Here is an 18,700-nt window from a genome sequence, read left to right as displayed (position 1 = left end):
GAAAACAAATGAATCCAGTGCCACAAGTATATCAGCTCACTGTTTGAAGAGTTTCCAAACTACAGAGAAAAAAGAAAGAAACCCCAAAGAACTTGATGGCTTCACAGAATTGAAAAGAGTTCAGGGTTCAGGTAGAACAATGTAATTGAAATTTATGAAGGCAAAGTATATTGTAGAGGAAGAAGATGCAAAGAAAGAGAGGATGTGCTCCTGATATCTCTAGAAGGGTCCCCTCAAGTAAGTGGTAGAAAACTGATTTGTGCAATGAATGTGAAGAATCCACCAAAGTCAGAGGAAAACAAACAAATAAACAAAGACATTAGAAGGAAGTGAGAACAATCCCAGCAGCTTATAAAAAGCTAGGAATAGTTTTCTGTGTACTTATTAAGCACAACAGAAAGATTTCTTAATATACAAACTACCAGGGTAGAATTATTGAAAGGTAATGTCCCAAAATAAGTGGGGTCAAATGTGCCCCAGATTAGGGCTTCTCAACCTCAGCACTGCTAAAATTTTGAGCTGGAAAGTTCTACCTTTTATGTACTGTAGAAAGTTTAGCAGCACACCTGGCCTGTATCTATTAGATGCAGTACCTTCTCTTGCATCCCTACCCTCTGGTGATAACACAAACTATTTTCAGATGCTGCCAGATGTCCCCTAATGTCTGTTCTAGGCCTACTCAAAAAGGACAAATGTGATTTTAAGTAACTTCACCACATTCCAGAAGAAAGATCCACAGTATTTTCCATGTAACAAAATCTAGCAGCCAACAAATGGAAAACTCTTCCCTCCAACTTTTCAGTTGGACCCTAATTCTTAGCTCCTTCCAATGGGGGTAAGAAGTTTTGGGCAGACTTGGCAGTCTGGAAGATAGTGCTCTCAACTTCACAGTTTATAAAAACTATAGTAGGCAGGCACAAAGACATTTTTCTTTTACTTATTTTTTTGTCATTCTAAAATTAAAATAAAAATTTAAAAGAAGTGAAATAATTTTTGCACTCAATAAAGTAAAAAAAAAAAAAGAATTCTTACATGATGTCTTAAATTCCATTGTTCTAGTTACCTAAATTCTTAAGCTTTTAAAATTGGAAGACATTACTCTTGAGGCAAATAATTCAGGCTAACCAGATGATCTTCCCTGTCATTAACAGCATTAACATGCAGGAAACATGGAATTTAGGCTTCAAGAAAATCTACCAAGCCAGGTGAGGTGGCACATGCCTGTAATCCCAGTGACTTGGGAGGCTGAAACAAGAGGATTATAAGTTTGAGCACAACCTCAGCAACTTGGCAAGACCCTTAGCAATTTAACTTAGTGAGACCCTGCCTCTAAATAAAAAATAAAAAGGGCTAAGGATGTGGCTCAGTGGTAAAGTGCCCTTGGATTATATCCCCAGTACCAAAAGAACAAACCAAAACATTGAAGCATTGTTTAGTTAAATAATAACCTTCCATTTCTTCCAGAGTAGCAAAAAGTGAAACATTTGAAGGAATATTTTAAACTATTTTCTTTTAAAATAACAGTACTGCAATGTACAAATTAGCCACTCTTAACTCTGCTCAGCCATAAGAAGAAATGCTCTTCCTTCTAGAATTTATTCTTATAAATTATAATCTACACCAGGTGGACGGAGCATGCTTATAATTCCAGCGGCTCGGGAGGCTGAGACAGGAGGGCTCGGGAGGCTGAGACAGGAGGACTGAGTTCAAAGCCAGCCTCAGCAATGATGAGGCACTAAGCAACCCTGTGAGACGCTGTCTCTAAATAAAATACAAAATAGGACTGGGGATGTGGCTCAGTGGTTGAGTGCCCCTGACTTCAATCTCTGGTACCAAAAAAGAAGAAAAAAAGCTTTTATAAGAGTAAATAAGTAAACAGTATACATTCTTGATTTAATAGAAATATTTATATGAATATAAAAATGACCTTTGGTTTTGTTGCTACATTTAAACAATTTGCCTTAGTAACTAAAATATAACTTAAAAACCCCAAATTAATTCTGAAAAACTATTTTAGAACAGTAAAGTACATGACAAGTCATTAGTAATAAATATAATAAAAAATTAATGTTTATTTATATAATTTATTTTTTGTACACCCATAATAAAGTAACTACTTTTGTTTTGCTCAAAAGAATAACTTCTAACAAAGGTAATCTACTTTAAATAACTAAGAGGTTCTCAAATTTTTTCATTACTATTTTAAATATACCTTGACATTTATTTTCATGACAAAAAAACAAACAAAAAAAAGCTGCACCAGGGAAACATACTTCATGATATGAACAAATGAGAAATCCTAACATTACTATAATTCCCAAATTCTTTTACAGAAGAAATAATCCAAGGAGTATTATTAAAAATTAATTTAAGTGTGTACTTGATTTCTGAAAGATATGTAAACATAACTTGAACTCTCACTTAGCATTCTATGACCCCTTCAATAAGACTTACTCAGATATAATGTAAAATAAGTTACATTATTAAATTAAAAAAAAAATTCCGCCCCCCAGGGGGTGGGAAAGACAGGAAAATAACTTTTAGATGGAAAGTCCAAAAAGAAGTACCGATCAATCATCAAATGTAATTTTTTTCCCCTGAAACACAGCAATTTTAGACTGTTGTTCTTTACGCCTCCTGCTTGCTTCCCAAGAAGGATGAAGAGGCAGGTGTAACTGCTGCTTTGTATTTGTAGGTCCTTTTGGTACATTCTTTTTAAATAGATTCTCAGTCTGAGGTTTGTTTTCCAGAAAATCTTGGAAAAGAAAGCAAAAATAATAAAAAAAAAATATTTTTAAATAGCATACAGAAGAAACAGATTTTTTCCTTTATCAAACCAATTTTTAAAGGATAAATTTTGCTTTATTTAAAGACAATATTTCAAAATTAACTGAAGTCCAATTTGAAGTTAAAAATTTTCATATGAACAATTAATTCTGGAACATGGTTTTTAATCTTTGTAGATAGCTGTTTATTGAGTGTCTCCCAATATATGCTGTACTGTCTTATTTAAATAGAAACACAGTCTTGCTAACATGGAAGGCAACATAACAACAACATAACATAACAACAACAACAAAAAACCAATAAAATTAAAAATTATATAATTATAAGATGTTCAGTTTCCATTTATGTGGGTGCATAAATTCATTGAGGCCAGTAAGCAATTATAATTTTTCATTCTTCAACTTTGGTAAAGCACTGCTCATTTGCATTTTGGAAGTCAAGTAGACATTGATACATACCTGGGGTGGTTTTGCTCTTTGGAGCTTGTTCTCTATAATCCCTAAAAAAGAAACACATCATTATGATTTATAAAGATTTATTTAAATCCTCATGAAGACAACATAATAAAATGGATGATAAAACTTATGCATGGGACTATCATACTCAATCATCCCACAACAATCAATAAAAGAACCCAGGTTTTAGGTACATCAAAGGTTTGCAAGATTCTAACATAAATACAGATACATAAGGGATTTTTATGCTCTCTATCCTTATAGGCCCTTCAGTTCATAACTGAAAAATATTCTAGTCTGGTTATCTTGCCTCTACTCTTGGGGCTATTTAAAGAATCCCAAGTCTTATTACAGGGAAAACAAATATAACAAAAATTAAGATTTACATTTTTTGGGAAGAGATAGTGATATGTTATTTTCAAACAAGAAAAAAATATACATTTTTGAGGCAGGACTGGGGTGTAAGTAAATATTTTAATTATTTTCAAGGGTCCAAAAGTAGTTGAGTGTCTGTTCAATATTCTTACTTCTTTTTAAAATTTTTATATCACATTTTCCTAATCTTTATTAAAGAATAATCTCTAAACTATAAATATACTGAAGATAACAGTTACTGAACAAAGTAGCTATTACTGAAGCTAACTGAACTTTACTCTAAAATGTGAAGATATACTCTATTAGGCTAAAAAGATAAATGAACTTATTGATTTTTAACAGAACAGTTGTGAAAAGCAGTGGTCAACAGCAGGGATGAAGATGACATCATCGAACAAAAAGCAGCTGGGGGCAACTGGTAGGGCAAGTGTTTCCCAACAGCACTACACAGTAAAATGAGTTTACAACGGCAGTCCTGGGCCTTCAAGAAAATCCACCAAGCCAGGTGAGGTGGCACATGCCTGTAATCCCAGTGACTTAAGAGGCTGAAACAAGAAGATTCCAAGTTTGAGCACAGCCTCAGCAACTTGGCAATGTCCTTAGGAACTTATTGAGACCCTGTCTCTAAATAAAAAATGAAAAGGGTTAAGGATGTGGCTCAGTGGTAAAGTACACCTGGGTTAAATCTCCAGTTCCAAAAAAACCAAAACAAAACAGCAACAAACAACCCTCACCAAAAAAAACCACAAACAACAAATCCCCCACCATACCATATTCTTTTCAGAAAGTTCTATTTAAATAGAGAGAGAGATGTGCAATATTTTCAAAAGTTTTTCATGAAAGACTAACTTCAAGTTTCAAAATTTTGATAACTGAAGGAATAACAAGTTAGGTAGGCATATTATTTGGCTATAATATCTCATTTAATTTTAACGATGAAGCTGGACAAATGTGGCATTGCCATGAGTGTATCTGTTTGTTACCCTATTATAAAAGCGAATCAAGTCTAAAAACAGGATGGAGTGAACAAACTAAAATTATTCATGGGAGATGGTCTCTTCCCTCACTTTATTTGATGTTTATTATTATTTTTTAAAGTAAGGATTAGAATCCAGAAGATGGTGAACTAAAGGAAGATGTATCCCATGTTATGTCATGGCAGTAGATGTACAGCTTCTCAGCAAGGTTGCTGAAAGTGGGATCTCACTAAATTTTAATATTGTACACTCAAAGCCACTTAAGGGACTTAGAAATTTGGGTACAATAAATAAAGAAAAAAGAGTTCATCAAAGATAACCAGCAGCTGCAGTGCAATTTCCCAAGACTAGCAGGAGGGGGATCAAAGTCTTGGTACAGAGAAACCCGAGATAAAAAATGTTGCCTAGTCTTAACTGATCCAGAGGCTGCACTGCACACTGATACTCGAAAAGCACATTATGTATCTTAACTGGCCACAGAGAGATGAGGCAGAAGCCATCTGGGGTGAGTGTGGGGCTGCCGTGACTACTGGACCAGGGGGATCAGGAAAAAAACAAAAAACTGCAGCCAGAATATCCTGGCAGGTGCCTATGGAGGGGCCTAGGCTGGGTGTAATAGAACATGAAACAGGACAGAGTAGACTACTATATCTCGTGGGGATTCCATATGGAAGGGCAAAAGGGAGTCCAACTTGCTTTTCCTTTGTGTTGCTGAAGCAGGCTGATGCATTTGAGTGGGGTGATGGGGTGGGGTGGAGGGTCCTGTGGGTGGTGATGAATACACTCAGGGTCTAAGCCCAGGAAGACCATGCTCCTGGGCAGCAGTGAGTGAAGCATTGGCCCTCTGCCCCACGAGTGGATTTCTTGGGAGGCTTCTGAGAACCGGACCCAAAGAAGAGATCAGCTACTGTCTAGCCCTAGGAGTAGGCTGATTCAGTCTCTCTAAAGCAGGGACCACCCAACAAAGCTCCTGAGGCCTGATTAGACCTCAGCCCCACCTGCTGGAACTCTTCTCACAGAATGCTGCAGAAGCAGAACCCTGGGAGTGCACCACTGTGAACTGGTCCAAATGGATAAAACTCTAAGTGTTAATACTTCCTAATCCATCCCACCTCAAACTGGCGAGAAGGGAAGCTGAGTCTTGTATCAAACAGCGTCAATCTTTGTCCATTCCAACTAGCAGCAGCTCAAAGAGCAATGCAAAAACAGGAAGGGATTAAAATCCCCTAACCCTTGCTCTATCAGTACATAACTCAAGAAGAATTAGAAAGATTGGTGGATGTATGCAGTGACCACCCAGTCTGGTCAACTATTTTGACTACCTCAGTTAAGAAGGTTCCTTCATTTTAAAACAAATAAAAATTTTTATATTATTTTTTAAATTCTTTCTGTGTATGTGTGAGCATATATGTGTGTGGAATTCTGGCTGTGTTGACTGCATAAGGAATATATAAACATACACTTATTTCTTTTTCTCTCATTTTTAAATGTAATTATTTTTACTAGCATTATATTTTGAGGGTTTGGGTTTATTGGATTGTATATTTTTATTTGGTTTTGTATTATTTGCATTTGTTTATTTCTTTCTTCTCCTGTTAACTGCCAAATTCTTTTGTTCTCTCTTTCCCAATACACTGCTGCTTCTATTTTTCCCCTCCTTCCGTATAAACGTCAGTTCCTACATCTCTTCTGAATTCTCTGTTCACTTTTGAAAACGTAGTCTTTATTAACTTCCTGACACATTTCCTTTTCCCCTAAATAACTATATTTCTGCCATCTTTCAGAACTAATTGGTCTATTTAATTCCTGTACCTATCATTAATGGTCATATAATCATTACTGCTGTGAATGATATAGTATATACCTACTATTTGCTGTAAAGCCAGTTCTAGTTCATGGTTGTTACCATTATTCTTTAATGGTGGCAAATTTAACAATGTATTGTTTGTTGTTTGCAATGATTGGTACTACTGTTTATTTTGCCCCACTCTGTGAGGTGTTGGGAACCTAATGGGACATTTAAAGTTCAAAGGTATAAAGACTGCAGTTGAACTAAACATTCCCTCACATTACCCCAATTCAAGTGAGGAGACAAAAAGCCTCAAACCAACAACAAAGACCCAAGGAGGAACAATCAGAGAGGAAACTCAGGTCCCAGCATTTGGCATCTATGCATACATCAAAAACACAGATAAGTCTCAGAACAAATAAAATAATTACACACTGAAGGACACGCCCAAAGGAAGAGGTAAAGAAATTGCCTCAATCAATGCACCAGTCCAAGACTTCTGAAAACCTAAGAAAACAGGGAAACAAATCTTCCCCGAAATTTCATAATGCCCCAACAAAGGATCCCACTGATAATGAGGCAGACAAAGCCTACAGGTAGATTATAAAAAACTGATTATTGAAATGTTCAACGAATAAAAGAAGATCTAAGGAAGGAATTAGGAGAACAATTACAAATATGAAAGACCATTTTAAAAAAGAAACAGAAACAGTAAAAAGAAACCAAGCAGAACTTCTAGAAAGTAAAAATTCAATTGAAGGCATCACTAACAGATAAGAAAACAGAACCTCAGCCCTTCTGAAGACAGAACTTCAAGACAGGGTATATGGTCTTGAGTAAAATAAAGGGAAAAAAGTTATAGAACATGACTAGAATACACAAGAACTTTGGGACAACTTTAAAAGACCAAACCTGAGACTCACTGGGATAGAAAAGAATATGGAAATACAAACTGAAGGCACAAAGAACATTTTCAATGAGATAGTTACAGAAAACTTTTCCCATATCAGAAATGAGATAAACATCCACATAAAGGAGGCTTACAGGACCCCAAATAAGAAGCTTACCAAGACATATCATAATCAAAATGCCTAATACAGAAAATAAGGAAAGAATATTAAAAGCTGCAAGAGAGAAACACCAGGCCACATTTAGAGGCAAACCAATAAGGCTCACTTTCAATTTCATAGCTCAGATGCTAAAATCAAGGAGGGCATGGAATGAGATATTCCAAACCCTAAAAGGAAACAACTGCCAGCAATGTTACTATACCAAGCAAAGCTCAGTTTCAAATTAAAAGGGGGAAATAAAAACTTTCCATGACAAGAATAAACTAAAAGAATTCATGAGTACCAATCCAACACTACAAAGAATACTTAGACAAACTGCAAAAAAGGACCTGAAAATCAATTTCCAAAGCTCCAAAACACAGAAAGTTCAATAGACAAATAATCCACTAAATGAGAATTAAAACAGGATAAAATATAGCAAAAACAAGCAAACAAACAAAAAAACAAAATGGAAGAAAATCACAAACACAAATCTACACTAATGCTGAATGTTAGTGATTTCAACTCTCCAAATAAAAGACACAGGTAGGAGAATGGATCAGAAAACAAGATCTAACAATAACAATATGCTGTCTATAAGAGGTTCATCTTATAGGCAAAGACATCCACAGGCTGAAGGTACTAGGATGGCAACATATATTCCATACATAAGGACGAAGAAAATAAGCAGGAATAGCTAGTCTCTTAGGTGACAAAGTAGGTTTCAGGCAAATATTAATTAGAAGAGACAAGAAGGCTACTATATCCTAGTCCTAATCAAGGGAATAATCCAACAAGAAGATAATAGTACACATTTATGTCCCAAATGTCAACATACCCAGTTACATGACATTAAATCTACAAAGACCCCAATACAATACTGGGTGATTCCAACACACCCATCACCAACAGACAGGTCATTAAAACATAAAAATCAATACAGATATCTCCAACCTAAACAATATAAATCAAATGGACCTAATGAATAGCTACATAATATTCTACCCCAAAACAGCTGAATTCACCTTCTCAGCTGTACATGAAACTTTTTTCAAAATAGGTCACATCCTAGACCACAAAGCAAATCTTAGCAAAACAACAACATTAATCCCACATATCCTATCAGATCATAATGGAATGAAGCAAGAGATCAACAGCAAGAAAAATAATAGAAACTACTTGGACACATGGAGATCAAACAACACTCATTTAAATGAAGACTAGATCAAAGAAGAAAGGAGACTAGAAATCAAAAATTCTCAGAAATGAATAAGTACATAGATACAATGTATCAAAATCTCTGGGACAGTAATGAAAGCAGCTCTAGGAGGAAAACTGATGGCACTGAGTGCTTACATTAAAAAAATTAGATCCCAAATAAGTAAGTTTATGGTCCACTTCAAGTCCTTAGAAAAGTAAGAACAAAGTAATTTCCAAACCAGGAAAAGGCAGGAAATAATTAAGACCAGAGTCAAAAATCAAATGAGTTGGTTCCTTAAAAATATAAATAAGATTGAGAAACTCTTAGCCAAACTAACCAAAAGAAAGAGTGAGAAGAAGCAAATCAACAAAATCAGAGATGAAAACAGACTGTTTATCACCACAGACCCTTCTGAAATCCAAAGGATTATCAAAACCTATTTTGAAAATTTATACTACAATAAACTGGAAAATCTGAAAAGCACTGACCAATTTCGAGACACATATGACCTGCCCAAATTGAATCAGAAGATATAGAAAATCTAAACAGACCAATATTAAATAATAAAATTCAAAGAGAAATTAAAAGCCTTCCAAAAAAGCAAAGCCCAGGACCTGATGGATTCTCAGCTGAGTTCTACCAAACCTTTACAGAAGACCTAACACCAGTCTTTCCCAAATTATTCTATGAAAATGGGAGAGAACACACCCAAATACATTTAATGAAGCTATTATAACCCTGATACCAAAATTATACAAGATGCAACAGGAAACAAAATTACAGATCAATGATGAACATAGATGCAAAATACTTAATAAAATATTAGAAAACTGCATTCAAAAACACATCAAAAAGATAATACATCATGATCAAGTTGTTTTCATTCCAGGGATGCAAGGTTGGTTCAATATATGCAAATTAATAAATGTAATTCATCACTTAAACAAATTATGGATAAAAATCACATGATCATCTCAATAGAGGCAGAAAAAGGCCTTTGTATGGTCAAAGATACTACCAAGAGCAATACACAGATTCACTGCAATCCCCATAATATTCTTCATGGGGTTAGAACAAACAAATTCTTAATTGGAAGAGTAAGAGAATCAGAGTAGCCTAAGCAATAATAAGCAAGAAAAGCGAAGCAGGAGGCATCACAGTACCTGATGTGAAATTATACTACATAGCTGTTGTAACAAAAATCAGCATTGTATTGGCATCAAAATAGACATGAAGAACAATGGAATAGAACAGAAGACAAAGAGACAAATACACATACTTTTAGCCATCTTTTAAAAAATGGTGCTGGGAAAACAGGATAGATTTATGTATAAAAATGAAAACAGACCCTCCCTCCCAACAAAACTCAAACTGAAATGGATGAAAAACTTAGGAGTTCCACCAGAAACTTCACAACTGCTAGAAGAAAACATAAGAATGATCAACACTTCATCATGTAGGTGCTGGTACTAACTTCCTTAAGACCTCCAAAGTGCAAGAAATAAAACCAAGAATCACTAAGCGGGATGCCTTCAAATTAAAACATATTTGTACAGCAAAGGAAATGATTAAAAGAGCATGAGAGTGAAAAAAAAGCCTACAGAATGGGGGAAAAATCTTGGCCAGCTACCACTCCCATAGGGGACTAATAACCAGAATATACAGAACTCAGAAAAGTTAATGCCAAAAAAACCAAATAACTCAACCAATAAATGGACAAAGAATTGAACAGAAACTTCTCAAAAGAAGAAACACAAAAGGCCAACAAAATAAATGAAAAAATGTTCAACATCTACAGCAATCAGGAGAATGCAAATCAAAACTAATAAAATTTCATCTTATTCCAGTTCAGAATGTCAATGATCAAGAATGAATAATAATAAGTGCTAGTGAGGTTGCGGGAAAAAGAAACATTTGTACATAGTTGGTGCAGATTAGCATAACCACTCTGGAAAGCAGTATAGAGATTCCTCGAAAAACTAGGAACAGAATTACCATAAGACCCAACTATCGCACTTGGTATATTCCTAAAAGATCTAAAGTCAGCATACTACAGCTATACAGTCACCTCAATGTTTACAGATGCACAATAGCTAAATTATGGAATCAAACCAAATGCCCATTAATAGATGAATGAATTAAGAAATTGGGATATATGTGTACACAAACACACACACACTATGGAGTTATACTTAGCCATCAAAAAGAATGAAATTACAGGGGCTGGGGTTGTGGCTCAGAGGTAGAGTGCTTGCCTAGCATGCATGAGGCACTGGGCTCAATCCTTAGCACCACATAAAAATAATTTATTGGTGCACTAATCTGTGTCCACCTATAACTAAAAAATAAATATTAAAAAAAAGAATGAAATTACAGTATTTGCTGGTAAATGGATAGAAACAGAAAATATCATGCCAAGTGAAATATGCCAAACTCAGAAACTCAACTGAATGTTTTCTCTCACATATGGAAGTTAGAGCAAAACAAAGAGAAGGAGGAAGGAAGGATAGGCTAATACAAAGAACCAATCAAATACACTAATGGATGAGTGAAAGGAAGTCAAGTAGAGGAAGGAAAATTGGAGAGGGAAGGAGGGACAGGACAGAAAAGGGCGGTGGCTGGGTGTGTGTGTGTGTGTGTACACATGCGCGTGTGCATGCGTGTGCCATAAACTGATATCAATTTCCATGCATGTGTGAGTTTGTCAGGATGAACCCAACTACAATGTATAACTATAAAGTTCTAAATTAAAAAAATAAGTACTAATAATTATTTCAGAATAAAAAATAACCTTACCTTCTAGAGGTTTTAGATCCAGACAAAGAATGGAAAAACACTGATTCTAACTTCCTGGCTTCTGTACTTGGCTTGTTTTTGTCATTTCTTACATTCAAATGGGTTTCATGAGTCTCTTCCTTGGGTAAAAATTGGAGGGGTTTTTGTTCCTTAGCTGAAGAATGGCAACTACTTTCTTTCCTTCCTGTCCGCCTGGCTTTCCCAATGAAAAAGTCATCACCGCTATCACTATCCTCGGACATGGAAGACTGTTTGTAGAACCTTTCTTCTGTGCTGTCATCAAAATACACCTTTTCCTCTTCATGTAATTCTTCTTCGCTATCACTGTTACCATCAACTGAGCTATCAGACCCCTTCATTATTTTTGTTTGACTTAATGTTTTCATTTTTGTTTCAGCAGGTGTGTGCTCAGGTTGACAAAGAACTACAGAATCCTCTCCCAAAGGCTTTGACAGAGATTCTGTAATGTTTACTGCTTTGGATCCATGTTCTACCTTGGCTATTTTTTCCTTTGAATTATTTGTTGGTTTCTTTGCCTGTATTTTGGCTTCTTTCACTTTCTGCTCACTGGTGATAGTTTCTTCAGGCTGTAATTTCCTTGCATCATCATTTGAACACAAAGTGTCTTTATAATGATTTTCTTCTGAAGTATTCTTTGATGAGTCAACTTTGGTAGCATTTTGTCTTGCATCTTTAAAGGCTTGGACAGCAGCTGCAAGAAAAACAGTACATGACTTATTTCAGCATTGAAACATATAAAACATCACTGTTTTAGGACAGAAATTCTTAAATTATTTGGAAACATTTAAGAGGAAAACTTGAATTTATAATGAAATATTTAAAATGAGATAATTAACAAAAAATCTTTTGATTTCTTAAAAATCTAACTCATGACAGGCTCGGATGCATCCATTTCTAAACTGCCAAATAAAAGAAGAATCACCCTTTCTTCATATGTTGGAGTTACAAAGAACAGTAAAAATGTCACTGAATATAAATAAAGGAAAATGGCGACTTTAATTTCTGTGTTCATAACGCATTAAATACTTTCAACTGTGCTTTCAAACAAAAATACATCTCATCTAACCTGTGGCAAAAGTATTTAATTCTCTATATTTTATAATGCATATAAATATTATGTGAAATGGCTAAATCAAAAATATCATGAGTTTAATCAGCATTTAGAACACCAAATATATTCAACTTGATCATGTATGTTATATTTAAATGCACTGAATATAATACACATATACATAATATGTATATTATATTAAAATTAAAAAAAAATAGATTCAGTTTTTCTTCAGAATCAGATACTTTTTATATTTGCAGGTACCTTCCACATTTTTAAATATTTGAAAGAAACTTATGCTTATATTATAAAATACTCAAGAGTTAAATCATTTCATTCATACCTTTAAGCACATCTATTTTTTTCTTCAGAAGAGGGTGTACTGCTAATCTGGCAACTGCTCTTTCAGATGCTGTAGAATCTGGCTGCAAATTGAAAAAAATACATATATGGGAATAAAATCACTGGCACCACTCAATGTGAATAAAATCAAATCTTTTAAAATTAGGAGGGCCCAGTGGCCCAGGGCGGGACAGAGCTTCCAATCACTCCTGCAAGGTAGGCGGGCCTGCGACCCACCGGCAGAAGAGGAGCAGTCGCCTGCTGAGAGGCTGAGCCGCCCCCTCCCCCTGCGCCGGCATAGTAGAGGGAACTGGGAACAAAGACAGAGCAGGCCCAGCGGCCTGCTGAGGGGCAGAGCCGCCCCCCACCCCCCTCGCCTGCCAGGTAGGGGAAGGGTGACCACCAACAGAAAAGGCCCAGTGGCCCAGGGCGGGACAGAGCTTCCAATCACTCCTGCAAGGTAGGCGGGCCTGCGACCCACCGGCAGAAGAGGAGCAGTCGCCTGCTGAGAGGCTGAGCCGCCCCCTCCCCCTGCGCCGGCATAGTAGAGGGAACTGGGACCGAAGACAGAGCAGGCCCAGCGGCCTGCTGAGGGGCAGAGCCGCCCCCCACCCCCCTCGCCTGCCAGGTAGGGGAAGGGTGACCACCGACAGAAAAGGCCCAGTGGCCCAGGGCGGGACAGAGCTTCCAATCACTCCTGCAAGGTAGGCGGGCCTGCGACCCACCGGCAGAAGAGGAGCAGTCGCCTGCTGAGAGGTTGAGCCGCCCCCTCCCCCTGCGCCGGCATAGTAGAGGGAACTGGGACCAAAGACAGAGCAGGCCCAGCGGCCTGCTGAGGGGCAGAGCCGCCCCCCACCCCCCTCGCCTGCCAGGTAGGGGAAGGGTGACCACCGACAGAAAAGGCCCAGTGGCCCAGGGCGGGACAGAGCTTCCAATCACTCCTGCAAGGTAGGCGGGCCTGCGACCCACTGGCAGAAGAGGAGCAGCCGCCTGCTGAGAGGCTGAGCCGCCCCCTCCCCCTGCGCCGGCATAGTAGAGGGAACTGGGACCAAAGACAGAGCAGGCCCAGCGGCCTGCTGAGGGGCAGAGCCGCCCCCCACCCCCCTCGCCTGCCAGGTAGGGGAAGGGTGACCACCGACAGAAAAGGCCCAGTGGCCCGCGGCGGGGCAGAGCTTCCAATCACTCCTGCAATGTAGGCGGGCCTGCGACCCACCGGCAGAAGAGGAGCAGCGGCCTGCTGGGAGGCAGAGCCGCCCCCTCCCCCCCGCGCCTGCAAGGTAGTCGGAACTGAGACCACCATCAGAACAGGTCAGACCTGCAACCGAGAGACAGAACAGGCCCAGTGGCCTGAGGAAGGGTAGAGCCGCCCCCCCCCACACGCCTGCAAAGTAGGCGGACCTGCGACCCACTGGCAGTACAGCCCCAGAGGCCTGCAGAGGGGCAGTGCCGCTGCCTGCGCCTGCAAAGTAGGCAGAACTGCGACCACCGACAGAACAAGCCTAGCGGCCTGCAGAGGGACAGAGCCGCCGCCCGCGCCTGCAAGGACGGCGGACCTGCTACCGACTGGCAGAGCAGGCCCAGCGGCCTGCCGGCGTGGTAGGCACATTGCCCCAATTGGAGGAGGGGCAGAGCCGCCGCCCGTGCCTGCGAGGGAGACTTTGCAACTATACAAGACCAATATAAATATATAGGGGGAAAATTCAATAGCACAACAGTTTCACCAAGAAGAAAGGAACGCGAACAGTATGAAGAGACAAGGAAAGAAAGGACCACAAGCATTGCAGGTCAACTCAACTTTAGAAGAGGTAATAGCTGCAGCTGATGGAATGTCAGATAAAGAATTCAGGATATACATGCTTCAGATGATCTGGAGTCTCAAGGAAGACATCAGACAGCAAAATCAGACAATGAAAGATCACTTCAACAATGAATTACATAAACAAATCCAAGAAGCAAAAGATCAACTATACAGGGAAATAGAGGTTATAAAAAACAAACAAACAGAAATCCTAGAAATGCAGGAAGCAATAAGCCAACTTAAAAACTCAATTGAGAATACTACCAGCAGAGTAGAACACTTAGAAGACAGAACATCAGACAATGAAGATAAAGTATATCAACTTGAAAAGAACATAGACAGCTCAGCAAGACTGTTAAGAAACCATGAGCAGAACATCCAAGAAATATGGGATAACATCAAGAGACCAAATTTAAGAGTCATTGGGATACAGGAAGGAACAGAGTTTCAAACCAAAGGAATGAGCAATCTATTCAATGAAATAATTCGAGAAAACTTCCCAGATTTGAAGAATGAGACAGAACCCCAAATCCTAGAAGCCTACAGGACGCCGAATGTGCAAAATCATAAGAGACCCACACCTAGACACATTATAATGAAGATGCCCAACATACAGAACAAGGAGAGAATTTTAAAAGCTACAAGAGAAAGGAAGCAGATCACATTTAGGGGTAAGCCAATCAGGATAACAGCTGATCTTTCAACACAGACTCTGAAAGCTAGAAGATCCTGGAATAACATATTTCAAACACTGAAAGAAAATGGGTTCCAACCAAGAATTGTGTTTCCAGCGAAATTAAGCTTCAGGATGGAAGATGAAATTAAAACCTTCCACGATAAACAAAAGTTAAAAGAATTTGCAGCTAGAAAACCATCTCTTCAAAACATCCTTGGCAAAACATTACAGGAAGAGGAAATGGAAAATAACAATGAAAACCAACAGTGGGAGGTAGGACACTAAAGGGGGGAAAATAATCAAAGTGGAAAACAAACCATGTTTAGTAACATAAATAAACAAATATGGCTGGAAGAACAACCCATATCTCAATAATAACCCTAAATGTTAATGGCTTAAACTCACCAATTAAGAGACACAGGCTAGTAGAATGGATCACAAAACAAGACCCAACAATATGCTGCCTACAGGAGACGCATTTGATAGGAAAAGACATACATAGGCTGAAGGTGAAAGGTTGGGAAAAATCATATCACTCATATGGACTTCGGAAACAAGCAGGAGTATCCATACTCATATCAAATAAAATAGATTTTAAGCCAAAGTTAATCAAAAGGGATAAAGAGGGACACTACATACTGCTCAAGGGAACCATACACCAACAAGACATAAAAATCATAAATATATATGCCCCAAAAAATGGTGCAGCTATGTTCATCAAACAAACTCTTCTCAAGTTCAAGAGTCTAATAGACCACCATACAATAATCATGGGAGACTTCAACACACCTCTCTCACCACTGGACAGATCTTCCAAACAAAAGTTGAATAAGGAAACTATAGAACTCAATAACACAATTAATAACCTAGACTTAATTGACATATATAGAATATACCACCCAACATCAAACAGTTACACTTTTTTCTCAGCAGCACATGGATCCTTCTCAAAAATAGATCATATATTATGTCACAGGGAAACTCTTAGACAATACAAAGGAGTAGAGATAATACCATGCATCCTATCTGATCATAATGGAATGGAACTGAAAATCAACGATAAAAGAAGGAAGGAAAAAGAATGTATCACTTGGAGAATGAACAATAGGTTACTGAATGATCAATGGGTTATAGAAGACATCAAGGAGGAAATTAAAAAATTCTTAGAGATTAATGAAAACACAGACACAACATATCGGAATCTATGGGACACATTGAAAGCAGTTCTAAGAGGAAAATTCATTGCTTGGAGTTCATTCCTTAAAAAAAGAAAAAACCAACAAATAAATGATCTCATACTTCATCTCAAAATCCTAGAAAAAGAAGAGCAAAACAACAGCAAAAGAAGTAGAAGGCAAGAAATAATTAAAATCAGAGCTGAAATCAATGAAATCGAAACAAAAGAAACAATTGAAAAAATTGACAAAACTAAAAGTTGGTTCTTTGAAAAAATAAACAAAATCGACAGACCCTTAGCCATGCTAGCGAAGAGAAGAAGAGAGAGAACTCAAATCACTAACATACGGGATGAAAGAGGCAATATCACAACAGACACTTCAGAAATACAGAAGATAATCAAAAATTATTTTGAATCCTTATACTCCAATAAATTAGAAGATAGTGAAGGCATAGATAAATTTCTTAAGTCATATGATCTGCCCAGATTGAGTCAGGAGGATATAGACAACCTAAACAGACCAATATCAATTGAGGAAATAGAAGAAACCATCAAAAGACTACCAACTAAGAAAAGCCCAGGACCGGATGGGTATACAGCAGAGTTTTACAAAACCTTTAAAGAGGAACTAATACCAATACTTTTCAAGCTACTTCGGGAAATAGAAAAAGAGGGAGAACTTCCAAATTCATTCTACGAGGCCAACATCACCCTGATACCTAAACCAGACAAAGACACTTCAAAGAAAGAAAACTACAGACCAATATCTCTAATGAACCTAGATGCAAAAATCCTCAATAAAATTCTGGCCACTCGGATACAAAGGCACATCAAAAAAATTGTGCACCATGATCAAGTAGGATTCATCCCTGGGATGCAAGGCTGGTTCAATATAAGGAAATCAATAAATGTTATTCACCACATCAATAGACTTAAAAATAAGAACCATATGATCATCTCGATAGATGCGGAAAAAGCATTCGACAAAGTACAGCATCCCTTTATGTTCAAAACTCTAGAAAAACTAGGGATAACAGGAACATACCTCAATATTGTAAAAGCAATCTATGCTAAGCCTCAGGCTAGCATCATTCTGAATGGAGAAAAATTGAAGGCATTCCCTCTAAAATCTGGAACAAGACAGGGATGCCCTCTCTCACCACTTCTGTTCAACATAGTTCTCGAAACACTGGCCAGAGCAATTAGACAGACGAAAGAAATTAAAGGCATCAAAATAGGAAAAGAAGAACTTAAATTATCACTATTTGCAGATGACATGATTCTATACCTAGCAGACCCAAAAGGGTCTACAAAGAAACTATTAGAGCTAATAAATGAATTCAGCAAAGTGGCAGGATATAAAATCAACACGCATAAATCAAAGGCATTCCTGTATATCAGCGACAAATCCTCTGAAATGGAAATGAGGACAACCACTCCATTCACAATATCTTCAAAAAAAATAAAATACTTGGGAATCAACCTAACAAAAGAGGTGAAAGACTTATACAATGAAAACTACAGAACCCTAAAGAGAGAAATAGAAGAAGATCTTAGAAGATGGAAAAATATACCCTGTTCATGGATAGGCAGAACTAACATCATCAAAATGGCGATATTACCAAAAGTTCTCTATAGGTTTAATGCAATGCCAATCAAAATCCCAACGGCATTTCTTGTAGAAATAGAGAAAGCAATCATGAAATTCATATGGAAAAATAAAAGACCCAGAATAGCAAAAACAATGCTAAGCAGGAAGTGTGAATCAGGCGGTATAGCGATACCAGACTTCAAACTATATTACAGAGCAATAGTAACAAAAACAGCATGGTACTGGTACCAAAACAGGCGGGTGGACCAATGGTACAGAATAGAGGACACAGAAACCAATCCACAAAACTACAACTATCTTATATTTGATAAAGGGTCTAAAAGCATGCATTGGAGGAAGGATAGCATCTTCAACAAATGGTGCTGGGAAAACTGGAAATCCATATGCAACAAAATGAAACTGAATCCCTTTCTCTCGCCATGCACAAAAGTTAATTCAAAATGGATCAAGGAGCTTGATATCAAATCAGAGACGCGCCGTCTGATAGAAGAAAAAGTTGGCTACGATCTACAGTCGGTGGGGTCTGGCTCCAAATTCCTCAATAGGACACCCATAGCACAAAAGTTAATAACTAGAATCAACAAATGGGACTTA

The 18,700-nt window shown here is 37.8% G+C and overlaps 1 protein-coding gene across 3 annotated transcripts in view; it reads right to left on the bottom strand.

Moving 5' to 3' along the window:
- Positions 1-2,012: 2,012 nt before the first annotated feature.
- The window catches only part of LOC139705681 (serum response factor-binding protein 1-like), a 72,006-nt gene continuing 55,318 nt past the window's right edge, over positions 2,013-18,700 (bottom strand). For 2 of the 3 annotated variants that reach the window (XM_071611842.1, XM_071611841.1), the window contains 4 exons: positions 12,845-12,926; positions 11,430-12,141; positions 3,246-3,286; positions 2,013-2,755 (listed from right to left, as the gene is read on the bottom strand). In XM_071611842.1, coding sequence (XP_071467943.1) covers positions 2,571-2,755; positions 3,246-3,286; positions 11,430-12,141; positions 12,845-12,926 — 1,020 coding nt within the window. In that variant the 3' untranslated portion in view covers positions 2,013-2,570. The remainder of the gene's footprint in view (positions 2,756-3,245; positions 3,287-11,429; positions 12,142-12,844; positions 12,927-18,700) is intronic. The other variant, XM_071611843.1, reaches the window with a different exon arrangement.

This window comes from Marmota flaviventris, chromosome 5, assembly GCF_047511675.1.
Source record: "Marmota flaviventris isolate mMarFla1 chromosome 5, mMarFla1.hap1, whole genome shotgun sequence".
NCBI classification, from domain to species: domain Eukaryota; kingdom Metazoa; phylum Chordata; class Mammalia; order Rodentia; family Sciuridae; genus Marmota; species Marmota flaviventris.
The sequence above is the reverse complement of the archived record's forward strand: the minus strand, read 5'-3'. Positions and strand labels throughout refer to the sequence as shown.